Here is a 27,243-nt window from a genome sequence, read left to right on the forward strand (position 1 = left end):
GGGGCGGGGGCGGCTCGGTTGCTTCTCCCGCCGCCGCCGCCGAGGGGAGTTTCCAGGAAGTGGCCATATTGGATTCATTCAGCCGCAGCCGCCCGGGCGGAGCGCGTCCTGCAGCCAGCTTGTCCCCGTCGCGGCCCCGGGTGCTCGCGCCGGCCCGTCTGCCCGGTGCGGAGCTCGCTATGGCGGCAACGGACCTGGAACGCTTCTCGGTGAGGGCGGCGCTGGGCCGCGGGGCGCTGCGCGCGGGAGGCGCGGGGCGCGGGAGGGGCCGCCCTGCTGCTGGCCGGGGGCGTAAGCCCGGCTGTCAGCGCCGCGCGGCCGGGCCTCGACGCTCCAGCAGCTTAGGGATACCCGAGCGGGCTCTTCGCAGCGTGTGCCGGGGGTCCTGGGGCGTCGGGCGGGGGCGGCTGGCGGGGTCGCCCCCCCTTGGGCGCAGAGAGGCAGGCCCCTGTCGCGGGAAGGAGAAATAAACACCCACCCGGCTCCGGCCAGGTGCGAGTGCAGACTGGGGCCCCAGGGGCGGGAGAGAGGACCCCGGATATTCCCGAAGATCTCTTCTGCACTGCTGGGGAGATTCCTGGCCGTGCAGGTGCTGTTAGATGGGCACCACCGGTGAGGATGAAGCCCTAAGGATCCGAAAGAATCCCCAAATAAGCTCAGGGCAGCGGCAGATTGGGTCCTGAAGACCGGGGCCTGCTTTTCCTTCTCCCTCCGCACTCCCCACCCCCTTCGCAAAACAAGCGACGGAATCCTGGGTGCGATTCCAGGCAGGTCCGGCCTCAGTGGTCAGGTCTGAGGCAGCCATTCCCCAGGAACTGGAGCGGTTCCAGATTAAGCCCAGTGCACGTTTGTCGGGACCCCAGTTCACGAGTTTGCTTTCTGCAGGACTAAGGGCTCTGGTGGTCTCTGCAGGGGTGTCTGGGCCTGATCCTGCCAAAGGCCAACTTACTAAAGATTTTGCTAATTCAGTCCGGGGAGGGGGGCTTTTTAAAGGTTGTGTCTGCATGTCCCCTGGTGTCTAAGGCTAGCTCTGGGTGTGTCTGGGAGGCTGGACTGTGACAGTGAAGGAAGCTGTGTCCTCTTGCCAGCATGTGAGGCCCTGGTCTGTGGGGAAGGGGGGTGGGGAGAGCCCAGGGCTGTTGGGAAGAGTGTGGGGGGGAAATGCTGAATAGGGACTGATAAGGAATTTGTTCTGGGGCTAAATAAGGGATCTAGGACTTATGTAATTAATGCTATAAATACAGTCATCTGAATTTATATATGTAAAATTTCCCTTTAATCTGAAAATACATTTGTTGGTCTACTTTGGAAATATGAATAACTAAAGTGGGAGTTTCTGGTTTCATAACTTCTAGACTAGGGTGCTATTTCTACTGGGGAGGGTCCATGTCAGTGAAATAAGTTTAGATACAGGAGAAACAGACTCAGTGGTTGAAGGGATCAGAGCTTCACCTCACCTTTGCACTGTACATTGGAATTTATACCCAAAGAGGGCAACACCTGAATCCTAACACACCTGCCGATTAGTGGGAGGCCAGGAGACCTGTGAGTTTGTGTGTCTGTGTGCATTTTTTCTGCCCAGCTGACCAGAAAGTTATGTCTGAGTCTTGTCTGTCACCAGACATTGCTCTAACAGTTGGTCTTGCAGGTGGGTGCAGTATGTGGAGTAACCAGAATCAGACCACCTGACTTGCTGGCTATGTTGGGCAAGTAATTTAACCTCTTAGTGTTCTCAAATGAGTAATAGGATAAAACTATTACCTCCCCCATTTTGTGAGGATTCTCTGAGAGGATCCAGGTGAGGTACCATGAGCACTGGCACACGGTGAGACACACTGAAACATGACACCTAGTGCCAATGGGGATGTGAAGAGTGCCTGTGTTTGCTTCATTATATGGCTCTTCCAAGGGGCTCCTGTCACTGCACGTTGGGAGAGCGCCCTCAGAGGCTGGGCTCAGAGACTCAGCTGCACTGCCAGGCAGGTGGAAAGGCCCTTTCCTTAAGATTCTCATGTTTGCTCTGTGAGGATCTGGGGTGTTATCTCCATGGTGAGCTGAAGCACAGAGGGGGGACTGACTCAGGTAAGGGTGGACAGCCTGAGTGCAGGAGCCTGAGTAATTGTGCCAGGTTAAGCTAGATGGATGAATGCCTTTTATGCCTGGGTGCTCTAGGCTACCAGACTCCTGGGAGGGCTTGGACAAGGTTGAATTTGGGTGGAGACCTTGGGTGGGGTTTTGGCCTGAATTTAGGAGTCTGAACTCCATTCTCCTCTCCTGGCTTGTCATCCTGGGAAAATAATTTATTCCTTTATCTTGCCAAAAACTGGGTACAACCATATTGATATTCTTCAAAGAGTCTGTCGAAGGTTAATTGCAAGCTATGGCACGTTCGAAAATATGCTTAGGTGTCTCGCCAGCCCCAGGGTTGACTTTGGTGTTAAGCAGTGGCTATGAGGCTCTGAGCTGTGGCAGGTTTATACTGCCTCTCAGGCTGGCTTAGTGGTTGGACAGGCGCTGGGGGGCTGGGAACTGCCCTAACCTGGAGCTTAGATGAGCGTAGGGAGTTGTGCTGTGAGGTCAGTGTGTGCTGGGTTCTGATGTAAACACCACAGGCTCAGCAGCAGCCTTTACGTCTTGGTTCGGCCAGCTCAACCCGGGTTCAATCCCGGGTTGAGCTGGCCGAGCCAAGACGTAAAGGCTGCTGGGTTACTGTCGACACCTCCTGGAGGATCATGTCTGGGACAGCTGTCTGAGGAATTTCTGTTGCCTCTTGCCCTCTGTCCACTCCTGCTCTGCCCCTTCTCCTTACTGGGTCCCAGTCTAGGGGGTTTACCCTTTCTTGCTCCTGAGGGCCACACCCTGCGTTTCTCCTGCTTTAGGGCCCCAGAAAGTGGAGATATGAGCAGGAGGGGAAGATGCATGCAGCATGGCAGCCTCACGCCTGGCATTCTTCCCAGCCAGTCACTCCCCCCACCCCTGTCAGCTTTATCCCCTGTACCATCTGTCACTTCTGTTGTCACCCCTGTAATCTTGACACTTCCCCAAGAAGCAGCCTATCCAGGGAGTGTCTATTCTTTGCCTGAAGCCAGAGCTGGAGGGAAGGGATGGTGAGCACCCACATGGGGCTCTGTTACAGTGCCATCTCCCTATCCTGTGAACATGACCAGTAACCTCCTTGCTGAGCTGTTCCAAAGGAGAAAGGAGAGCTGAGCAACAGATGTCTGTGCAGCTTGTGGTGCCTGGTGGTGTTGAGGGGCATTGGTGAGCCCCACCTTCCCCCGGGAAGTGGTCTGCCCTGCCCTCCCTCCTGCATGGGCATCATGCCATGCTCTGGGTGCTCATGTTAGGCAGTCTACCTGGGACCTTGATGGGTCAGAGCAGGGAGGCTGGTGGCAGGCATTTGTGATCTGAGGGAACACACTATAAGGAACTAACCAGGGGAGGAACAGAAAGAGTAGCAAGCAGGAGATGGATCATGATGGTAAGGAGATGGGAGAGTGGGTGGAGGCTGGGAACCCAGGGCTTGCCTTTTGTCAAAAGTTTGGATGGCAGGGAGGGCACTGGATGCTTTGTGTCCATCATCTTGTTGACACCAGCAGCCTGTAGTTGGGTGAGGATGCAGACTCTGGTCATTGGCAAGTTTGGGCCTGAGACCCAACCCCAGCATGCCGTTAACACTTGAGGTAGCAGAGAGAGTGGAACCCTGTGAGTTTGGAGCCTTAAGGTAGGTGAGGTGGAGGTGCATATTTGGGACAGTAACTACCATGAATGTCTCTGTGGCTTGACTCCAGACCAGAAGCAAGTGGCTGCAGGATGACAGAGCAAAGGGCCTGAGGGCCAGCAAGCCTCTGTGTGGTCCTGTGGCCAAGTCAGCCTTTCTGCCTCCGAGCTGCTAGCCAGGGTCTCAGGATTCCCAGGCATGGCCCCCTATGCAAAAACATTGCCAGACAACTAGATGTGGAGTTGTGCTGGCGGGAGAGGGACACATCTGCCTGGTGAAGGATGCCTCCCAAGGTGAGCATGCCCTCGTGATAGAGCTGGGGTGTTATTTTGCTGGAGCCACCTACCTCCTCATGGCTCATGTGAGGAACCATGCTGAGAAGAGGTGTTGGAGGACAGGGTAAGGGGCATCTTGGCTATAACATCTGTTGCCCCAAGTGGTCTTGGGGAAAATTAGATATTCTGTTCCTCAGAACCCATGGCTTCCAGGTGGTCCTTGGCTTCTATCCCAGAGACCACATTAGAGGGACAGAATTGGGGGAGGGAGGGATAAAGGCCTATTTCAGATTTTAGAAGTTATTTACTCTTTGAGGGGTCTCCTGGGCTTGGGCACTTGGGGCCTCGGGTTGTGAGCATGGACCCAAGTCTACTCATCAGACCTGGCTGTGGGGCCTGGTTGTGGGTGAGTGTGACACTCCTTCTGATGCTGGGGTAAATGGGACAAGCAATAGAGAAGAAGCATGGCAGTGCTGCCCCGAGCCGTCACTGTCCATATCTCTGCCCATGTACTCCTCTGCCCCTTCCCCTACCAGCATCCCTCCTGGGGTTGAAGGGGTCAGGGTCACCTTTGCTGTCCATATTCTCCTTTCCAAGGCTGAGGTCTCATTCACTATGGAACACAGACTGCCTCCTTCCAGCAATGTCCAGACCACATGTGGCTTTCCCTGATATGAGGCAGCGGGACTGCCACTGGCATTCCTGAGCCAAGCGGGAAAGTATGATTGCCTGGAGTTCTAGCACCTTCCAAGGCTCAGAGCACCTTCCCTATCTGCTCCCTGGTAGATGGACTACTCCCCCTCAGGCAGCACAGTAAAACTCAAGAATGAGAATATGTCCTTGGCCTGGGTTGGGGTGGATGGACCCACAGGCCAGTAACCGCTCTTGGCTTCTTAGAAACCCAGTTAAGACACGCAAAATGTGAAACAAGCCATCCCAAAATACTAAGTGGCTGCCCTGGCTATCTGTGTGGGCGCCATGAAGGTTAATTCCGCTCGTGTCTTCTCCCCAGGCTTCTGTTGCTGCCTTAGAGAGACACTGGTCCCTCTTGATTTGGGACAGGTATACCATGCCTCTGTCCTTCCGTCCCAGTTCGCAGCCTTCTCACCCCCACTCCCACATACATCCCTTTGATTATTTCCCGTAACCTTTGACCTGGGCTTAGAGGCTTGCTGTGGAATCCTGGGACCAGAGCCTAAGCCTTTCCTGGGAAAATTCCTAGGATTCCTAGCAGACTCAAGGACAGTTGTGCTATGACCACGGATTCTGGCCAGAGGCCTCTGCTCTGGCTATTTAAGGCCCAGGCTACTTAGAGTAGCTAGAGTGGGGGGTAGGTGGTTTGTGCCAGAAACATGGGTGGAGAAGGCTCCCAGTGGTACAGTGAGTAACTCGTGGGTCCACTGCACAACTTAATAACTCTCCTGGGGAGTGGGCTTCCTGCCTGCCTGGCACGATGCTCAGGACAGTGGTTGCCAGGCATGGGAGCCTGGGCGGTGGGGGTGGGGAGAAAGTGTCAGAAGTTCGAGGCACCAGAGAACTCTGTGGAAGGCTGGGCTAGGGGCTGCTCTTTGTCCTGGATTCAGGAGCCAGGACACTTCTGGTGGGGTATCATCTCTGCTCCCATCTCAACAACCAGTCTCGTTTGGGAGGTTTGGTCATGGGATCTTTACTCACCCACAGTTTCCTTGACTTTGTTGGTTCATACATTCAGCAGATTTCCAGTCCCTTCTGGATAAAAACCTGTTTTTTTGTGGGCAAGCTGTGAGACATGGTTTCTCCCTAAATTCTACCTCTCTTCTTGGTAAAGGGGTAGCTTCTCTTTGATGGGGATTAGGACTGTTCCAGAAGGCTCAGACAGCATTTCCTGGTCAGGAGAAGGACGTCCTAGTTATCCACTGTGCTACATAACAAATGCTATTCTCCGCTGGTATATCTCTTCTGGATGGCTGGGCTTGGAGGAACGCAGCTGGCCTGAGCAGTTATTATTTTGGTTGTTGTCTTTGATGTACCAAAGAAATGATGACATAGAAGCCTGGAGCCTAGCTCAGGAGCCAAACGCTTGTTAGTGATTAGAGAGGGGATAATGGCCCTGTGGAGTTTCCCACTGTGTGTGTAGAGCTCAGAGCTGCTGTAGAGCTCAGCACTCTGTGCTGGAGCTTTGGGAGCTGGGTGTGTGAAAGGGGCAGCAGCAGCTGGAACTGCCTCTCCCTGGAGCCTGAGTTCAGTTGTCCAGCCCAGGGGCTCTTCCCATGGAGCAGTCTCCCTTGAGTCTCCATACCCCAAGGATGGAGACTGGATACATTGTCTTTCTGGATCACTCCCCTACCAGATGTGTGGAGTTGCAGACTGTCAGACCATGGGCCAGCTCCAACCCCCAGACATGTTGTGTTGGGCCCTCATTCTCAATTTGTATTAGTTTTCAACTTTTAAAAACTAGGTTGTTTCACATAAAAATCTAGATTTCTGGATGCTCATGAAAATTGGAAGGTAAGATGTGGCAATGCAAGCTCTGCATTCCCACAGCCGGCTGGGGTTGCGGAATCTTGGCTGTTGTGGACTGAGCACAGGTCCTCACTGCTCCTACCTCTCCCCGAGGGACCCCACACTCTGCCCTGTCAGCAGTGAAGTGATGTGGCTGATTCATGGCATCTCCATTTAGACCCTGGCTGCACCTTTCTGAGCAGTGTGGTCTTGAGCAAACTGCTTCATCTCTCGGTGGTTCAGTTGCCTCATCTGTGCAATGGAGATAATATTACAGCCTACCTCATGGGGCTGATGTGTGGACCAAATGAGATTAGAGTCATGCATTATAAGTTATAAGTGCTTGATAACTCTTAGCTGTTGTTATACTGTTTCCCTTCTCCCATTCACATTACCTGCTTGGCTTCTATAGACAGTCTTTTGAATTTAGACCGAATTAGACTGTGCCCCCAAGTTCAAGGATTCAGTGCCCTCATCTTTTCATTGGCAGCCATCCAGGTGTCTGGCACACAGCAGACGTGCCCAGTGAGCATGTGTTGAGGGACTGAATGAATGAGCTGGGCACCTTGTAAGAGCAGGGGAGTCAGTATTGCAGAGTGATCTGTGGCAAGGGCTTGGCTGCTCTCACATCCCTGCTCTGCCCTGGTTTTCTCCAGCTTCTAGTATCTCGATTTCCTTACCTATAAAAGGGGGATAAGAGGTGTCTGCTATGCAGGGTTGGAATGGTCTGTGGAGGAGGCTGTGGAAGATCACTTGGTTTATGTGGCACAAGTGGTCCCCAGCAATGTGGTGGTGTGGTCATTTGACATCTGTTTCTTCCTCTGGTTGTAAACCCTTAATTTCCACACTTCTCCCTTGCCTGTCCTGTTTCTTTTTCCTTTTCCCTGTTTGTCTGCATTCAGAGTTTCACTTTGGAGACTGTATCAGATGCTTGCAGTTGCAAGAAATAGTCAACAGTAAAAGGGGTATGGCCAGAGGTCAAAGGAAAAGCCCAGATGGAGGGTAGACACTGGCTCTCTGCCTTTTCTGTGACTTTCTTGGCTCTGCCACCCTCTGAGAGGGCTTCAGCCTTAGGCTGGCTCCTCTGATAGTCACAAAATGGTCACGAAGGCTCTACCTGTATCATGTGCCTGTACTGAACCAATTATGGGATCATTCTGATTATATCAGGACTCTTAGGCCCCACCCCCAGAGCCGGAACTGTGGTCTTACCTGCCAAATTGCAGGGCCGATAGGCGGTCACCAGTGGGAGACGTGGAGGTTTCCAGAGTCGTGGCAGTTGAGATGTGCCCGTGGTGCTCCGGAAGGTGCTGGCTCCCCCTGGCCTGGGGCCACACGCAGGCCTGCAGAGACACCTGGGGCAGGCACCTCGGAACCAGCAGTGCACCTTGGGTCAGGTATTGTTGATGCCAAATAAAGGATCAGGGAGGCTGGCGTTAGTGACTCAGTAGCATGGGGAGGTCTGATCAGTCTCCTGAAATGAGGAAACAGGACTGTCTCTGTTGGGCCAGTGGCCATTCTTTGTGTGCACATACCTGTGTACACACATGCTCTGGAGAGTGCCATGCCCATGGTCCCTGAGGCTCCTGAGCAGGCACTGATTGTCCCAGGCTGTGAGCCCCGGGGTGACAGGGCAACAACTTGGGGATGAAGACCTCCCTGCACGTCACTGTGTGAGTGAAGGCAGGCGGGCCTTGCTGAGTGTGCAGAGGTGTCTCATGTAACAACTCCCCTGCTTCTAGCCTCTGGAGCCTGGAACTGTAGGAAAGGTGAGGAGGGCACTCAGGAACAGCACGGCCTCTGATTCTGCGCAGGTCCTCCACAGCTGAGCATGCGCGCCTGTGACTGCCAGACACAGTCAACTGGGTGGGTTTTGGCGGCAGACTGCAGGATGTTGGATTGCATCCTGATTGTGTCACCCTTGGAAGAAGAAGATGAATAAATGTGCTTCTCTGCAAGCACAGCACGCCTGAAATGTTGGAGCTTTTTGTTCTCGCCTGAACAGAACAAAGTTCTAGTCTAGCTCTTTAGTCCTCCATTTGATCCCCAGGCTGTACGGGCAGGTGGAGCAGAGACTAGATAATGCAGCTCCCTGTGAGGCTGCAGCCAGCCCTGGTGCTATAGTGGTTGTGGACGGTGTTCAGGAATTTATAAATGGTAGTGTTGTCTGGCACGTTGGGCATAGTGGTAGGAAGAATGGAAAACCTGACCTCCCCCAGCCTGCAGACAACTTCAGGGAGCTTATTGAAGAGATGGGGAACCAGGATGCAGTTAAAAAAGAAAAAGGACAGCTAACAGTGTAAGGAAATGGGGTCACTGCCAAGTGAGGGACCTGGAGTGTTAAGTAGGGGCCTGGTCAGAGCACGTGCCAGGGGAAAGAGTAAGTGAGCTCTGGAGCCCAGGGAGGGGCCGAGGTTGAGAAATGAATTCAGAGTAACCAGCTGGGTGGGAACTGAGCTGTAAGGAAGGCCTCAGACCGGGAAGGGGCTAGGGAAGGGCTCAGGCATTAGGCCTGAACCAGCACATCCTATGTTGCACTACTGTACTTGATGTGGGCACCAGTGAGAGGGCGCTGCCTTTGGGGCCTCTTTGTTGAGTTCTGTTTACAGCCCTGTGGGGACCTGGGCTTGAATGGGGACATGATCACCTGGGGACAGGGGAAGAGGGAGAAAGAATCAAGAATACAAGAATAGGGGCTCCATTGAGAGGGCCTTTGGAGAGAGCAGCCTTAGGGGTAACCCTGAGGGTTTTTTTTGTTTTTTTTGTTTGTTTTTGTATTTTTCTGAAGTTGGAAATGGGGAGGCAGTCAGACAGACTCCTGCATGCACCCGACCAGGATCCACCTGGCACATCCACCAGGGGGCGATGCTCTGCCCATCTGGGGCATCGCTCTGTTGCAACCAGGGCCATTCTAGTGCCTGAGGCAGAGGCCATGGAGCCATCCTCAGCGCCCGGGCAAACTTTGCTCCAGTGGAGCCTTGGCTGTGGGAGGGGAAGAGAGAGACAGAGAGGAAGGAGAGGGGGAGCGGTGGAGAAGCAGATGGGCACCTCTCCTGTGTGCCCTGGCCGGGAATTGAACCAGGGACTCCTGCACACCAGGCCGACGCTCTACCACTGAGCCATCTGGCCAGGGCGTAACCCTGAGTTTTTGAGGGGACAGAATAACTGTCAAGAGGGACCACATGGGGTCTACACTGCCAACACACACACTTCGGATTCACTGATGCAGGGCTACAGTGACTGAGCTGGGCGAGGGCCAGGGGTGGGGTGGGCATAATTAGTGGAGAAGAGAGGTTGGGAGTGAGTGCTAGAGGGGCTCTGGTGGGGAGGAGAGAACGGTTGGAGGGGTTCAGGCTGAGGCACCAGGCTGGGCTGCAGAGGGTTCAGGGAGAGGTCAGGTGCTATGGAGACCATTCTGTGGAAGGGCAGGGAGCCAGGGCCCTCCTGTCCGGTTCTGAGCTCCCTTTGCCACTGTGCCTGTATCTCCTTGGCATAAGGGCTGCCACTGTCCTAATCATTTGGGTCTGTTTCCTCCCTGGCATCGCACCCACTGTCCTCTGCTACCCTTGCTCTTTCTCGCCAGCAGTCAGGGCAAGGGGGCTGGGAACGGAGAAGGCATGTTTCTGCCCAACAGGGAGCCGTATGTGGCCTGCCCTCGAGTGGGGCCAAACCCAGGAAGGCTGGGCCTGGGAACTTGCCCTCGGAGGACAGCATTTTACCCCATTCCCAGGAAAGCTATAGCAATTGAAGTCTGACCTTGACCCTCTGCTCTGGGTCCTGGTGGGGGTTTTTTACAGTGCTGTGGGCCAGCTCTAGTAGCCCTGGCTTACTTGGGACCTGCTGCCTGCCTCTCTGCTAAGGTCAGGTCTCTGCGTTCTCATCCAAATCCTCTGCTTAAACAATCAGGGTTGGGGTGAGGTGGGAGTCTGGCAGAAGCCAGAGCCTGAAGCAGGAGGGGGGAGGCCTCAGATTCATGATGCCTTGGAGATCTGCTCTGAGACCCAATGGTGGTCCCGAGTGAGCACCGGCCCCTTAGCAGGGCCCATGTATGCATTCCATGCTTGGGTGCATAAGGATCAAGGGCTGCAGGTGAAAGTTCCTATGGAGCTCGAGTGAAGGGTCAAGCCAGAACTGCCTCTACTTGAGTCCTGCTTCAGTAGGCAGGTCTAGGAGGTCTAAGGGGACCCCAAGACTCTTCATTCCTGGCCTCTTAATATCTTTTTTTTTTATTTTTTTATTTTATTTTATTTTATTTTATTTTTTTTCCATTTTTCTGAAGCTGGAAACAGGGAGAGACAGTCAGACAGACTCCCGCATGCGCCCGACCGGGATACACCCGGCACGCCCACCAGGGGCGACGCTCTGCCCACCAGGGGGCGATGCTCTGCCCATCCTGGGCGTCGCCATGTTGCGACCAGAGCCACTCTAGCGCCTGGGGCAAAGGCCACAGAGCCATCCCCAGCGCCCGGGCCATCTTTGCTCCAATGGAGCCTTGGCTGCGGGAGGGGAAGAGAGAGACAGTGAGGAAAGCGCGGCGGAGGGGTGGAGAAGCAAATGGGCGCTTCTCCTGTGTGCCCTGGCCGGGAATCGAACCCGGGTCCTCCGTAATATCTTTATTTAAGATACAGGGACCTTCTGGGGCTTCCTCCTGAGCAGGAGGACAGGTGAGCCCTCAGGGGTAGCAGCCAGAGATGTCCCAGGCCCTGGCATCCTTTGCCAGCCCAGGTGGAGCAGAGCCCAGGTGGAGCAGCCAAGTGGATTTAAGGGCCTTTTCTGAGATGGATTCAGGGGCCTTGAGGCCCATTGGGCTCCCTTTGTGGAAACCTGGCCTGCAAAAAAGCTCTGGTATACCCAACTTGTGTCCTGAGATTTGCTGAGAATTCAGATGGGATTTTTTCCTCCCCCAGCTTGGCCCTTCTTCCCCAGTGGGCTCACTGCCTCACTGTTTCTCTCTTAGCAGAATGCGGAGCCAGAGCCCCGGAGCCTCTCCCTAGGCGGCCATGTGGGCTTCGACAGCCTCCCTGACCAGCTGGTCAGCAAATCGGTCACGCAGGGCTTCAGCTTCAACATCCTCTGTGTGGGTAAGTGCCATGGCCTGGCCAGGGGCAGCCTCAGACAGAGGATGGACGAGGGCCTTCTGGGAGATGGGGCGCTGCTGCCCTGGCCAGCTGTCAAGCTGTATGGGGACCTCCCAGGCAAAGTGACACTTTGAGGGGTCAGGATGAGGTGTGGTTGATGTCTGTGCCAGTTTCAAGGACAGAGTTGGAGCGAGGGCCTGACTCAGAGTTGCCTTGAAGAGTAAACAGGATTGGGCACGGGAAGGTGCTTTGTAAACTGAGAGTATTTATCACAGAAATTTAGGTTGTTTGTTTATTTAAAACATTTTGACTGTTGTTCCCAGTGTGTCTGTAAAGTCATGGTACACTTTTGACTGGTCACAGGAAAGCAACAAAAGACGATAGAAATGTGAAATCTGCACCAATTAAAAGGAAAACTCTCCCAGTTTCATACCTATTCAGTACAGTATGATGTGGGCTCACACACAGATTTTTTATTTTTATTTTTATTTTATTTTTTGTATTTTTCTGAAGCTAGAAACGGGGAGAGACAGTCAGACAGACTCCCGCATGCACCCGACCGGGATCCACCCGGCACACCCACCAGGGGGCGACGCTCTGCCAGGACCAGAGCCACTCTAGCGCCTGGGACAGAGGCCAAGGAGCCATCCCCAGCGCCCGGGCCATCTTTGCTCCAATGGAGCCTCGGCTGCGGGAGGGGAAGAGAGAGACTGAGAGGAAGGAGAGGGGGAGGGGTGGAGAAGCAGATGGGCGCTTCTCCTGTGTGCCCTGGCCGGGAATTGAACCCGGGACTTCTGCACGCCAGGCCGACGCTCTACCACTGAGCCAACCAGCCAGGGCCTCACACACAGATTTTTTAGGGCTCCGTAGGTAGCTATCCCGTATAGCCTCTACAGACTCGTCACTGACTGATGGCCTACCAGAACGGGGTTTCTCCACCAAACTGCCAGTTTCCTTCAACTGCTTATCCCACCGAGTAATGTTATTCCTATGTGGTGGCGCTTCGTTATAAACGCGCTGATATTCACGTTGCACTTTGGTCACGGATTCGAATTTAGCGAGCCACAGAACACACTGAACTTTCCTCTGTACCGTCCACATCTCGACTGGCATGGCTGTGGGCTGCTCCGCTGTATACAGGGTGTTAAGTCATCATCTGTGCATGCGCACATGCTGCCACATCATCCTACAGAAACTGGGACAGTTTTCCTTTTATTTGGTGCAGATTTCACATTTCTGTCGTCTTTTGTTACTTTCCTATGACTGGTCAAAAGGGCACCATGACTTTACAGACACACTGTATATGTCTAGGACACTATGGCAAACAAGACTCTTTGATCACAATACCATGTAGTAAGAGCTCCACACACATCTGAACATACAGCCCCAAACAGGGAGGCCCCGGGAGATGCCATACGCCTCAGGGTCTGGGGCCCCCAGAGGCACGAAGAGTTCGGCCAGAATCTCTGCAGGTTCCTAAGACTTCATATCTGCTGGGCTGTGGGTGCCCCTCGAGAAGCAGCCTATCCTCAACTCCCCAGTTAAAGCTATATGTTGCCAGGGCCACCAGAGCAGCTGACCAAGCCTCTGTTGGCTTCAAACTCTGGCCCTGCCTGGCCCCATGGCCATCCTGGATCTAGAATGGATGGCATGTAGAGCAAGCGATGGATGGCATGTAGGTCCCGCTGAGGCCAGCAAAGGTCAATGTCCAGTGATGTCTCATAGCTGCCTGGCTCTGCCTCTTCCTGTCCCTGAGGAAACATCTTGCACGTTCTGTGTAGCCACATCTCATGTCCAAGTCAGCCTTTTGGCCTTTTCTTCCACACATTATTTCTGAGGCCACTCAGAGGGATTGGCTCCTGGGGACAGAGATGGTGGAGGGATGCAGAGGGAGACCCGCCCTTCTCTCTTCTGTGGAGGCTGTGGGTGCCTGAGCCCCACCCAACCTAGCCAACCACCAGGGACAGCCCCGGTTCTAACCTCTGACTCCCCTCTGCCCAGGGGAGACCGGCATTGGCAAGTCCACACTGATGAACACACTTTTCAACACGACTTTCGAGACTGAGGAAGCCAGTCACCACGAGGAGTGTGTGCGCCTGCGCCCCCAGACCTACGACCTCCAGGAGAGCAATGTGCAGCTCAAGCTGACCATCGTGGACGCTGTGGGCTTCGGAGATCAGATCAATAAGGATGAGAGGCAAGAGGCGGGAAGGGTGGTCCGCCCAGCCTCCTCGCCATCCCACCTCTGCTGGTCTTGGTTCTAACCCTCTGCCCAAGCACTCCTCACTCCCAAGTCCCACACTCCACAGAGGGCTTGTCAGGAAAGAGCTGAGGTCCTGAGGACCCTTTGGCGGTCAGGAGAAGGGATCCAGACCTGGATTCCCATGCTGTTTGTTCCTAGGGAGAGAAGGCTGGTGGGTAGCCTGGTGCAGCCCCAAGCCCCACGGGGAGACCCAGCCACCTGCCTCCCAGGTGATGGAGCTGTCTGTAGTTACAGGCCCATTGTCGACTACATCGATGCGCAGTTTGAAAACTATCTGCAGGAGGAGCTGAAGATCCGTCGCTCACTCTTTGACTACCACGACACGAGGATCCACGTGTGTCTCTACTTCATCACGCCCACTGGCCACTCCCTCAAGTCCTTGGACCTGGTGACCATGAAGAAACTAGACAGCAAGGTGTGCTTACCCCCCATCCCTGATCCCCCACTGGTTCCATGGGCTCCACAGTGTCCCCTGGGGTGGGGTGTGCTGGCTGCAGTGTGACTGTCCGCTGTGGTCCCAGTGGCTCTGCTGGTTGGGGGCTTGCAGGAGCCCCCTGGACTTGGTCCTCTCTTTTCTCTTTGTCCCTACTGTGCCAGTGGGCACACCTGCTCTGGGCTTTTTCTCCAGAGCTCTGTTCCCTGGGTGCAGCCCGGAGCCCATTCCTGCCAGATGAATTCTTATTCTGAGCTTGCTGGCTCCTGGCCTTCTCCCCCTCGGCCCTCTGACCCTCTCCCCAGAGCGCTCCAATTCTGCTCCTTTTAGTTCCTAGTTCTCCTCCCTTCACCGCCCATCCTGCCTGCCATGGGTTTCCCTCGGGTCCTCCTGAGCCCACCAGGGAGAAGAGAGCTAAGGCCCAGACATGGCAGTGCGAGTGAGGAGTAGGGTTTGGGGTGGCAGCTTCATGGGGACAACAGGAAGGGCTCAGGGTTCTGGAGGGCGTGTGACCCCAGTCATTAGTCACTGCTCATGGGACTGCCCTCCCCATCTTAGGAGTTATTTTTCACAGGGAACATGGGATAACCTTAGCCTGGGAGATTTGAGGTCTTCTTGTGGCTACTACCAATGGGTCATCTTACCTGGTTAGGTGGGAGCTCAGCCCTTTACCACTGCTTGTATTAGGTCCTAGGCTGGTTAAGATTCTGGGTCAAAGTTGAGTATGCCTAGGGGACTAATTTGGGGATTGGTTTGGGGGAACCAGGGCTCTGAGAAGTGCTGCTACAGCCCATCAGAAGGGCCCCAGATAGATGGAGTCAGGCCAAGCCTCCTCATAGAGCAGCTCTGTCTTTCGGCTTCCTGCCCCTCTTCCCAGGGATGTGGCTTGGGGGGGCTTTCCACAGTCAGGGAGCAACTAACATGCTGCCCCCCCCCTTCCCTGATCCTGGCAGGTAAACATTATTCCCATCATTGCCAAGGCTGACACCATCTCCAAGAGTGAGCTCCACAAGTTCAAGATCAAGATCATGGGCGAGCTGGTCAGCAATGGGGTCCAGATCTACCAGTTTCCCACTGATGATGAGGCTGTTGCTGAGATTAATGCAGTCATGAATGTGAGTGCTAGGCAAGGGCCCAGGGCTATTCCAGAGGGCTGGAGCCAGCACAGATCTCTGATGGCCCTGGAGGCTCTCACTTCTTAGGTTCCAGCCTTCACTTCTCAAGGAAAGATGGGTGGGCATCTGGGAGCTGGCCAAGTCCTATGTCCTGTAGACAAGGGACGGGAGGCATTGGGCATGGGCTGGTACTGGGGCTTCCCCAGGTTTGAGTTTCACAAGATATCAGGGTGGGGACCTGGAATCTGTAGGAGTGAGCAGGCAGGATGCCAGATCTGGGAACTTAGGGAAGAGCCAGGCCCACAGGTCCTTTGAAGGATCTTCCAGTGGTCCCTGGGGAGCCTGAGGGCTGAAAGAACAAGACCATGAGGAAGGAGGTCTGTGGATTTATCCCATTCCCTGGTTTGGAGGTCCCAGGATACTTCCCCAAAAGGTAGCCAGAAAGCAAGTGTCTGGCCGGGCCTTGTTCAGCCCTGTGGGGCCTTGTTCAGCCCTGTGCTCATGCATCCCTGGGCCCCTTTCCAGGCACACCTGCCCTTTGCCGTGGTCGGCAGCACGGAGGAGGTGAAGGTGGGGAACAAGCTGGTCCGAGCACGGCAATACCCATGGGGAGTGGTGCAGGGTGAGTGTGGTGGGGAGGACGCATCCCCAGCTGGGGCCCATACTTAGTCCCCTGTCCTGCCTTGCTGCCTGTAGCCCTTGTCTTATGTTCTCATCATGACCCCCTGTGGCCTGTCCTGCCTCTGGAGTTTGCCTCTGTCCTGTGCCCTGTCCTCCTGTGCCCACCTGCGGCTGTCCTGATGCCCCGTGTCCCTCCGCCTGCAGTGGAGAACGAGAATCACTGCGACTTTGTGAAGCTGCGGGAGATGCTGATCCGGGTGAACATGGAGGACCTCCGCGAGCAGACCCACAGCCGGCACTACGAGCTCTACCGCCGCTGCAAACTGGAGGAGATGGGCTTCCAAGACAGCGATGGGGACAGCCAGCCCTTCAGGTGATGTCCTGGGCACAGAGCAAATCTGTCTTCCCAGCCTCAGCCAGACTTGCCCTGCTGGCACCTGCTTCTGGGGTCCCGTGAGTCGGGGACCATGGCCGTCAGGACCCCAGCACCTTCCTGCCCCCAGTGCCCAGGCAGTTCGACCTCTCTGGCTTTCCCTACCCCATCCCACTAAAATCCCACCCCGGCCTCTTTGGTCTCCACAGCCTGCAGGAAACATACGAGGCCAAGAGGAAGGAGTTCCTGAGTGAGCTGCAGAGGAAGGAGGAGGAGATGAGGCAGATGTTCGTCAACAAAGTGAAGGAGACAGAGCTGGAGCTGAAGGAGAAGGAGAGGGAGGTGGGTGCTGGGCTGCGGTTCTGGGGCGAGCCCGGGCCTGGCGCCTTCCCGGCCCACACGGAATGCTGGCTCCCACCTCTGTCCACAGCTCCACGAGAAGTTTGAGCACCTCAAGCGAGTCCACCAGGAGGAGAAGCGCAGGGTGGAGGAGAAGCGCAGGGAGCTGGAGGAGGAGACAAACGCCTTCAACCGCAGGAAGGCAGCGGCGGAGGCCCTGCAGTCTCAGGCCCTGCACACCACCCTGCAGCAGCCCCTGAGGAAGGACAAGGACAAGAAGAAGTAGGTGGGGGGCTCCCTGCCCTGCGCTGCTCCTGCTCTTTCCTGGGCGCTCACTCTGTCCCCCTTGGCTCCTTCACTCCTTCACGGTGACTTCTGTTCTCCTCTCCCCCCACCCCCGCTTGTTTACCACTTTTCTCTCATTTTCACTGCCCTTTCACCTCCTTCTTGCTCACCTTTCTTTTTCTTTCACTGATGATCTCGATATCTCAAGGTATCAAGTGTCTGTGCACTCTTTCTTGCACAAGTGATCTCTCTCTCTTGTTCTTTCTCTCTCTTATTCTCCTGCAGCCTTCTTAGAGCTGAGGTGGTGAAGGCTGGGCCCTGCAGGCAGGGAGTGGCCCTAATAGTCTGTAGGGATCTTGGGTCAGGTCTTTCAGGCCAGAGAGAGATAGGGCCTGGGAAGGTCAGCATTCCCTGACAGATTCCAAAAGCTCTGGTGGTTTCTGCTTGGCCAGCTGTGGTGCATCCCTCCCCACCCCCCATCCCCAGGCAGTGGGCGGGACCCCTGCTGGTTGGCAGGTGGTGACTGAGAACAGCAGAGACTTGATCCCAGCCAGCACTGACCCCTGGACACTATGGTCACTGCCTGGCTGAAGGGAAGACAGCAGCCCTGGTTTGGGGCTCTATGAGTCCTGCTAGGGAAAAGGTCCACCCCTGAAGTCCATGTGGGAGGTGTTCCTCCTGAGAGTAGCAAGGAGGCTTTATTCAGCCTCCAGGAGTCTGTCAACAGATTGGCCAGGTTGGGGCGACAGAGTCACTCTTGGCATTTCTTCCATGGCTTGTTTCCATACTTTCAGCTGGAGTCCAGATGCTCCGGCTCCTGGGGAGCTCCCTGCCCACCCCGCTCCATTCAGTGCCGCTAGCACATCACGCTATAGGGGTCCTGGCCCACCCCTGCAGCTCCCAGCTGTGCCAGGCTCCTTGCTGCCTTGCTAGCATAGGAACTGAGCAGGTCTACCCATCTGGGCTCTCATTCTTAGGCTCTGTGGAATCCTGTTTTCTCCTGAAATGTTGGGAAGTGTGTGTACCAGGCTCTTCCTTTCTCGGTGGTCAGGGCCATGCAGTGCAAAGCTATATTGCATTCCCTAAAACAGATGCGCACACACATACACATGCACTCGTACATGTATACATACACTGCCTCTCCCTCTTGCCCTGTCACATGCAGACTCAGGCTTCTACCTTCCAGTATACACTGCCCCCAGACACACAGCACAGAAGCACAGACACAGCTCAGGAAATGAAACCTAAAGAGCTTCTCCCTGGGGGAGACGAGGGGGACAAAGCCAGGCATTTAGGAATTGGATGCTAGTTCTCACTCGTAGGGCCTGTCCTCTGCTTTGGGACAGACCCTCCTCCTTTCTGTAGTCACCCCCATCCTGCTGACTGGTGGTCCCATCCCAACTACTGGGACAGATGAAGCCCTGCCTGGGCTCAGGGAGAACCCAGCCCCACACTTCCCTCAGCCCTATGAACTTTTCCTCTGCTTGGCTCTTGCTTCTAGCCCTTGTCCCTGTCTAGTCTGGGCTTGGTAAGTGTGGGGGCTCTGTTCATTAGAACGTGGGTGCGTTACAAGGTAGTGGCTTAGAAAGCTGGTTTTCCCTGGAATGGGTTATGCATGTCTATGACTCAGGTGTTGACACCCACGTGACTTGTCCTGCCCCCTGCCAGCTTGGCCCAGGCCATAAAGAAAAGTCAGGCGGAGTCCCCCTAGGAAACAAGCTATGGAGAAACCACTCAGAAATGAAGACAAGGACTGTGGCCAGGTCCGGGTATAAGGGTCAGGGGTGGGGTGCAGACTGGCTACAAGGGTACCAACATAGCTCTCAGGGAGGGGGCTCATCACTGGTGCCAGTCTCCTTGCTTTTCCCATGTGGCTGGGGCCTGGAAAACAGGCCTTTTCTGTTCTCTGGACATGCCAGAAAGCTCCAGTCAGTTTGGCCTCTGGGCGAGCGGTCTCTCCTCCTATATGGCCTTGTGGGGGCTGGAGTTGGCTAGGTGGGATGGTGGGAGCACCCCTCCCTTCTGCACTGGTCAGGGGAATGGGGTATGTCCGGAGTGCATTTGGAGGGGCGGGGGCTTATGACCATTTAGTTGAATGGTTTCAATTGGTTGTATTTATTCTTTAAATTTTAATCATATTTTGTAAAATTACTTCCCAATAATATCTTGACCCTCAGCCTGGGATGTCACAAACTGAAGCTAATTCTCCGCTTTGCTCGTGACAGATGCTAAACTGACTGCTCTTTCCCAGAGTCCATTTTGCTGTCTTTTGCTTCTGTTTGATTTGGTTGTCTGCGTATCTTTTAATATGTCTGTTTTTGTTCTGTTTGTTTTATTTTTATTTTTCAGTTAACGCACGCACAGACTTACATGTCAAGAGCGGACTTTAGACTTTCATGTATTAAGTTGCTTGAGTTACACCTTGTGACCCTTCTCCCATAACATGGTGTGAGGACGGACTGGGAGCCAGTCTGGACTCCAGTGTTTACAGCCTTGCTCTGTCCCCACCCCACTCTCAGGCCGCCTTGGGCCTGGCAGGCCACCCCTCTCTATGCAAACACGACAAAGCCATGAATGCTGGAATCCAAAACTGACAAGGTTTATTTTTTTCAGAGCCAGTGGCTGGGCTTCCATTTACAGTGTCACTATTCCTTGATGAAGCAGTTATGTGCCGCTTAGCGAGGCCCCGCTGGCGACGTGCGGTCTAATTGTTCAGCGTCAAGATGGCAACTCTTGTGGTGCCTTAAGAGTGGCCATGTGGTCCAGTATACATGCTGCAAAATTTGCCCAATTCTCCCTCATTTTAATTTTTCTAACCTAGAGCTTAATTTCAATAACTTTATAAAACACTTCTAAATTTTTATTTTGGCACAAGTGTAAAGACTAATAACATCCTCTTCCATTAGTTTCATAACTAACACAGATTCCCTGGTTTTTAAAAACTAAAAATTTCTCTCAGCATTTTTATGTAAAAGTATCCCTGTACTATACAGGGAGAGGTGGGTAATAAACATCCTGTAATGACAGTGTTTGGAATTTCTTTATGGATAAAAGTGGAACACGAACAAGACTATGTCCAGTATTTTCACTGTGAATGTAAATGGAACAGCAGCCCAACGCCCTAGTCTGTGTACCTGCAAGGTGCTGCCTGTAGCCAAGGAGCAACTCCATTTGTGTGCTTGTGTCTGACTCCTAAGACCCCACGCCAGTCCTGCCCATTCCAGATGCACAGAGTGCTTAGCCAGGAAGAGGTTTTTATCTCAAGGTCCTTGTTTTCTTTTTCCTGGCTGAGTCACAGGGCAAAAGATGAAGGTGTCTGATGTCTGTGGACAGTTTAAGAAGAAACTGTCAGCAAAGGACTGCCCTCCCTCGTGCTGCATTCTTACAGGGGCTGTTTTAATAAAGTACTAGGCTCATTGATTCTGCAATTCTGGTTGGTTGGCAACAGGATCAGGGTTGAAAATATAGCCTAATGAAATGGGAGACAAGATGTGAATAGATGAAAGGAAGGATTTCATGTAATGTTGATGAGCACTGTGCGGGGCACAGGCTCCCAGTGTAACACGCAGCCCTACCCTTGAGGACATCATAGCCCAGCGTACTCCCTGGTGGCAACCTCGGGCAGCTGCGGTGATTTGTTTTTCATGTCCACCTTCTTCCCTCCTGTTGCTGGCTTTATCTCTTTGCAGGACCAAGTCCTGGCTCTCTCCTGCCCTTCTGAGATGGTGCTCCATACAGATGAGGCTGAGCTGGGCTGTGTGTGTCCATGAGGCATGGCCAGGAAAAGGCAGCCTCTGCACCTAAGGAGCTCACCAGGAGCAGAGCAGGTTCTATTGATGTTCAAAGTGACAATTCTCCCAGTGTTATGACATGACCATGGGTGGATCCAGCTTTTGAAGGGTTAGAAACTTGAACTATTTGAGAAAGCTTCTTCAAGAAAAAGAACCTGATTACACCGTTAGGGACGGGGCCTCAGAAGGGGCCTTGAGGACTATAAGCTTCATTAGCCTCCCAGCACACCTCTGGTTGTGAGATATAAATGATGCTTCAGTGTGGGCATCCAGACAGGTAAATCAGAGTATCTAAGGCAGAGATGGGTTGTGAGTGGCTTGTTTTTAGGGTAGTGACTTGTCTGAATGTATATAAACTTGGAAAGAAGTATGACCTAAAGATAGCCTCTGTTGGCTAATGTATTTCCAAGGATGAGGCTCGATGACCCAGCTGATTCACTGGTTATGTAAGAAGTGAAGAACCTGGCTCATGAGCCAATTTGGGGACTTGAGGGAGCATATTCTACCACCCATCCACTGTAGACTGCAGGCTGCGCCCAGGCATACTGGAAGGCCAGAATTGTGACTGGTTACCTATCCGAGGGAGATTCCTGGGGCACCTGTCATTGTTGCATTTTCTGGGGCCTGAGTTGCCTCCATAGGTCCCATCAGCTTTAATGAACCCCACTGAACTTTACCCCCTGTGCTATTTGTGTTTGGAATTTCCTCATCTTTAGCTGAGACCGTATTAGTCCTAGGTGCACAAGGTGAGTTTAAAACTTGCCATTATTTAATAAGCTACCCCTCATGGAATGTGACCCTGGCCTGCAGGGTCAGATTTGCCCCTTCTTTTCTTTCTCAGTATCATTGGTTGGCATTATTTGGACTGTCATTGGGATCATGCTGGCATTTACTATTGTGTCTTTCATGAATCAAGTTGTTTTAGGGTAAAATCACCGTATAATTTATTGTCCGAACTGAGACGTTGGGAGTGAAAGGAGATGCTGTGATTTATTCTAGCTCATCAGGCATATGCCAGAATCATCTCAGACAAACCAGGAGGTGTGGTCTGCCCAGTTATGGGGAGCTGGAGCCTAGGTGGTCTGTACAGCTGCACGTATGCTTGTATGTCTGTGGGTTCTTTGTTAAGTGGGGCTTGTATTTCTGGGTAAGAGGCCTGAGGAAATGTGGCTTGCTAGTCTGTTATGTTAACATGCTTTCCTAAAACTGCTTCCCTTGTTAATTAATTTACTCCTCCATTCATTGACTGTTTTTATTCCTTTTCATTCACTTTGTATTGGTTTTTGTTTTGTTTTGTTTTCATTAAATTTTGCATTTATTTTGAGTTTTTGTAGTGTCTTTTTGGGCAATAGCTTTTCTGATTTAACAAGTTTACTAGTCTATTAATCCACTACACTTGTGGCAAAATACAGCTTGTCTGTGAACTTTGTGGGGTTGGTCAGCTTCTATAGGAATCCTGCAGGACACAAAGAAGGCAAATCCTGTCCTGAAAGAGAGTGTCCATCCTTGGGGAAGAGGATTGACATGGGAAGACTAACACCTGAGTTCTTATTGTGTGTCAGGCTTTGCTCAGTCTAAATTACATACATGCATTAACCCTCTAATATTCATAATAATGTTATGATCAGTTACCATTTTCCCCATTTTATAGCTAGAGCACACAGAGGTTAAGTAATTATTCAAGGTCACACAACTAGTAATTGGAGGTATTGGGATTTGACTATTGGTATCCTATGCCTTTAATTCCTGAGGTATAGTGGCAACATTATGGCTGGTGGGAGAACAGTGGAAATGCAGCCAGTACTAAAGTGTGAGCCTGACAGTGTGGGTTGGTGGACCTGAGATGGTTTTGTGGAGGTGGCATGCCCTGGCAGGTAGGCAGATAATTGGTTGAGGAAGGTAGGCTGGTGTTGGAAGGAAGTGATCACAAGTTCATGGGTCCATTTGTTGAGGAGCTTCTCTATTGGGCATTAGACTAATTTCAGGGAAGACCAAAATAAGGAGATTGGGACTGAAGTCAGGGAGCCACAGCCCAGCAGGGATACTGGTATGCAGACACTCTTAATGAAGGTACAGCTCAACTCTACCCACGGGGAGGCAGGGAGCTGGGGAGAAAGTTTACCAGGTTTGGAGGACAGAGATTCTTCAGGAAGCCAAAGGGAGAGGGCCTTGGTGGTGGCAGGAACAACACTATACACCTTAGCTCACCTATTGGAGGGGAGTACTATTTGGACAAGTTTAAGAAAGGTGCATGATGCTCACCTACCCTGTACTTCCCTTAGCCCATCTGAGCCTTCTCCCTTCTCCATTTTTTGCAACTCAAAACCCTCACCAATCCCTGTTCTTCTGTGGTGGGGACCAAAGGAAGGTGGATTGTGTCTATCTCTGATCTGAGATGGGATATAAATTCCTAAGCGAAAAATAAAAAAGTTAGAAGAGAGTAGGATAGGACCCCCATGCAAACCTGAACAGCATAACAACTTGTTTTTATTGGCAAAACAAGTTTGCTTTCCCAAAGGACAGGAATATACTGCTCACAAAAATTAGGGGATATTTCAAAATGAATATGAAGCAATAAAAAAAAGCATTTGATTTTTTTTTATTAAACAAGAATATCGGAAAAACAAACAAGTCAAAGAAAGTTGTTTGATTATGCAAATGAGATACAAAACCAACTTTTATTTCATTGGCGAACATTAATTCTACAAAAGACTGAAAGTACTGGAGTATCTGCACATTCCCTGATCCCCTAATTTCTGTGAGCAATTTTTGCAAATAATACAAATAATTTTTATTATTTACAAAACGACACAGCAACAAGACTGTCCCTTTCCCCAATACTGGGGCTCACAGGTCTGCCTTCTTTGAAATTTAGTTGAATTGGGCCTGGGGACCCAACTTCTATCCAGAGCTACCTAGTTAAAAGGTCCACCAGTTCCCCAAAGCCAGAGACAGCCTGAGGGTGTCAGCCCTCAGGATGGGCCTCCACCCATCCCACCTACTACAGTGCCCACTAACAGTGTAAGGAAGGAGGCAGAGGACAATCATGGTCACTGGTGAGAGCAGTGACCTCAGCATATCCATCTATGCATATCCATCTATGTTGGACTAGAGGACAGTTATTATGGACCCAGGAGATGGTATTCCTGCTGTGCCTGACCCCAAGTCTAAATGCCTGGTATCCCATGTATCTGTAAAATAATTTGTCAAAAGTTTATTTTGACAAAAGCTCCAACAAGCAAATGTGTTTCAAGAAAAGGCCGGGATCAGTCCCGACTGCAGCGCAGACTCTATTACAGTATATCTGGGCCTTGAACACTTTGCACCTAGTAGCAGATCACACTCCCCATGGCTGAGCACATTTACAAAAACTATTCAAGGTGGAAAGACTTCACAAATCACCTCTAAATGTGGCTCAGTCATTCATATCCCAACACGACTTACACCGCTCCAGCTGTCATCCCTGCCTGCTGGACCCCACTGCATAAAGAATGGCTCTATGGTGTCACAGCTTCGGAGACGCAGTTGGCTTCCCCTTCACAGCCATGCCAGTCCATCTCCTCCTCTGGCAGCACAGTGGTCAGAGCAGGCTCAACCTCAGAACCTGAGTACCTCAGAAAGCAATGGAAAGCTCTCAGAGCGGCACCGCCCATCACAGGGGCCACACCCTGTAATATTATTCTTTAGCATAAGCCAATTGGCTTTAATTTAGTTAAGCCAATCAACTACTTTGCTTAAGAGTAACAAAGAAAAAATACTTTTAAAGCTTGGTCTGATTACCATACTTTAAACAAAGCATACGTTATAATCCAGGCCATGTAGACAGAGGACATAAGTCAAGGCTAAATCAGCATAAATGTATTTGAAGAGACCATCCTATTTTTGCAGTGGCTGCAGCTTAAAGTGCTGCACACCTGCTCAGTATAAGCCTGGGAAGCCGGAAGGACCTGGCCAGCTCTGGTGGGGAGAGCAGCAGGAGCTGGTCAGTCTAAACCAGCCCAGCCCTTCAGCCCTGAGCAAGGCCTTCCTCCTGTCCCACATTCCAGCTCTCTTGGGGGCCACAGCAGCCTTGCTGGAGAAACACCAGCTGCTATATTAGTGTTCATTCATTCCCCCAGAGAGAAGGCTCAGGGGAAAGAAGGGAACATGGTCATTATCTACCCTTACCTCTAGTGACCCCAACAACCCCCCCCCCTTTTCTTCTAAGGACACAGGAATTTTTTCTCACTTGTTCTTCTAGTGCCTTCCTTTCTTGCTACAAGATCCATAAAACTAGAATTTAGAAGGGCCAAGCAAGGAGAGGATGCCATTATGCTCTGAAGAGCACTGGGGTGGGGGCACACAGGCTGGCAGGGGAAAGAGGGAGTTGTCTGCGTGGGAGGAGAACTCAAGACTTCTCAGCTGCTGCTTTGCTAATCTCCTGCAGGGGACCAACTTCTCAGTACTGACCTGTAATTAAAAGAGTGGTCATTCTTGACCCAGAACCATCTTGCATTATAGGGACTGAGCAGTTAAGTGTCAAAATGTTAGCATGGAACAATTTCAGGAAGGGCCAATCACAAAACTTAAGCACATTAACCTCACCACCTCAGGGACATCCATCTTCCAACTTCAGTGAAACTGCCATGAATCTAATTATGCATTCCATCCTACCCTGTCTATCTTGAGGGATTCTGGCCCCCACCCCCTCAGTACCTGGTGTCACAGACCCATAAAGAGGGTAAGAGGTCTGAAATTTATACTCCTCAATATTAATCTCAGGGTTGCTTCTCACTAAACTGATCACGTCTCCCCATCCTCTTGGCTACAAGGGCTGCTCCTGAGAAAGCTCCTCTCACTGTCAAGAGAATCCCACCCTGACTGTCCAGTGAAGGGAACACATATCCCACAATCAAATCCAGAGGGCATGCCACGTGTGGGAAGCCTAGCCTGTAGGCAGATTCTTCAAAGAGTCATCATGGCCAGAGCATCTTCTGGAATCCACAAGGGCCATGGGTACCCTTTTGGGGACTGAGGGCAGCAGCTCAAGGAACAAAACTGAGACCTTGGTGTGGGGCAAAGTTGATGTCTACCTGTGCTTTCTTTAGCAGATCAGATATAGGAGCACACCAGTCGGGCATGAGCCTCTCCAACTCTAAGGTGATGATGACCAAGGCCAGTGTGGAGCCCTTGAACTGCAGCAGTTGGTGGCCCGCCATACAGTGCTGCAGCTGCTTGGTCAGGGATGCAACGTGGAGGGAAGGATTCCTTTGAGGCAGCAGCTCCACCATGTAGGGCCAGCCCACAACTACCAGGGAGTAGAACTAGAGACTGTGGTTTTTAATGTTAGAACAGAAAACCCCATACTTTTCATATATCAATGACCAAAAGTGCAAACAACTTAAATTTCCATCAGGGAACATCAAATGTTGCCCAACTTCCTTCATTTCCATCGGCCCCACAAGGGGCTTGAGGCTTAATGCCCATTCTGTGGTCAAGCTGAGCTTCAACCTTGGAGGAAAAAGGTAGTCTGCTTTGTAACATGGCCTTAAGAGGCCCAAAGTACCTTGATAACAATGTTTCAATTCTGAAAAATAGAAGCATGCTCTTCAAGATTAAGGTAGCAGAAAAGTTCCTTGTATCTGCTTGACATGAGAAGAAACTCTGCAACTTGGCAACAGTGGCCGATTTTCATAATGAAACAGCCCTTAGTGATATAATCTCCATGCTTCATAACAGACCAAAACCCCATGACATTTTCACATTGCATAATTTTGCCTTATTAACAGAATCATATCCTTAAAGATAACCATCATCCCCTAACTAAAACAAATACAGATGAATATGATATTTTTTAAGTGCCAGATCAATATGGTCTAAAGCCTCAGTAAGGATTGTGTATAGGCGAATAAGACAGCTAAGTGAATGTGTGTTAAGTGTAGCAAAAGCAGACAGCTTTTTATGTACAGTATTCATAGAATGGAAAGTTAAATATTTTTGCAATGTGTATTTACGAGAACTCACCATAATAGTGCCATCTAAAAATCTTTGTAAACTTAATGTCCTTTAGAAGTGGGAGTCTGGTGGAACTGTATTGGATTTAAGATATATTTTCACTGTTCTGTATGTCATGAGCCTTGTGGGTCACCTTACTGTGCTGCATGTGAAAGGACGTGTGCACGCTTGTGCTTGGCCATTCTATATTATGAGCTGTTTCAAAGGAACAAATGAGTCTAGTGTAGACTCTGCAAACTCCTCATACTTACTGTGGTCAAGTCCAGTGGTGTCCCAATATAGAAGTCCCAGTGCAGTTTGTCCAAAACAGCCAGTTCCATCCTCAGCAACTCATTTGGGGGATAGCCAGAGCCATAGTGCTTTATGAAGTCTCATGTGTGGAATTAACTGTACAAAGAAAATAAAGAGGCCAAAGCCCTGTATCATGTCATGGTAGCTTTTGTTTTCTTATCCATGGGGGCTGGACATCTGAGC

General features: G+C 51.9%; 1 protein-coding gene across 10 annotated transcripts; it reads left to right on the top strand.

The window, feature by feature from the left end:
• On the top strand, nucleotides 1-27,197 carry SEPTIN8 (septin 8). 10 transcript variants are annotated; one of them, XM_066343845.1, is made up of 10 exons: nucleotides 1-209; nucleotides 11,435-11,558; nucleotides 13,557-13,752; nucleotides 14,047-14,233; nucleotides 15,205-15,366; nucleotides 15,892-15,988; nucleotides 16,192-16,360; nucleotides 16,570-16,702; nucleotides 16,791-16,981; nucleotides 25,863-27,197. In XM_066343845.1, the coding sequence occupies exons 1-10, from the start codon at nucleotides 180-182 to the stop codon at nucleotides 26,026-26,028; spliced, it is 1,455 nt and encodes a 484-aa protein (XP_066199942.1). In that variant the 5' UTR covers nucleotides 1-179; the 3' UTR covers nucleotides 26,029-27,197. The 10 variants fall into 10 exon arrangements, with proteins under 10 accessions (XP_066199942.1, XP_066199944.1, XP_066199945.1 ...); XM_066343847.1 differs by having other exon boundaries at nucleotides 25,866-27,197; XM_066343848.1 differs by having other exon boundaries at nucleotides 14,053-14,233.
• The last annotated feature ends 46 nt before the right edge of the window (nucleotides 27,198-27,243 follow it).

This window comes from Saccopteryx leptura, chromosome 6, assembly GCF_036850995.1.
Source record: "Saccopteryx leptura isolate mSacLep1 chromosome 6, mSacLep1_pri_phased_curated, whole genome shotgun sequence".
NCBI classification, from domain to species: Eukaryota; Metazoa; Chordata; class Mammalia; order Chiroptera; family Emballonuridae; genus Saccopteryx; species Saccopteryx leptura.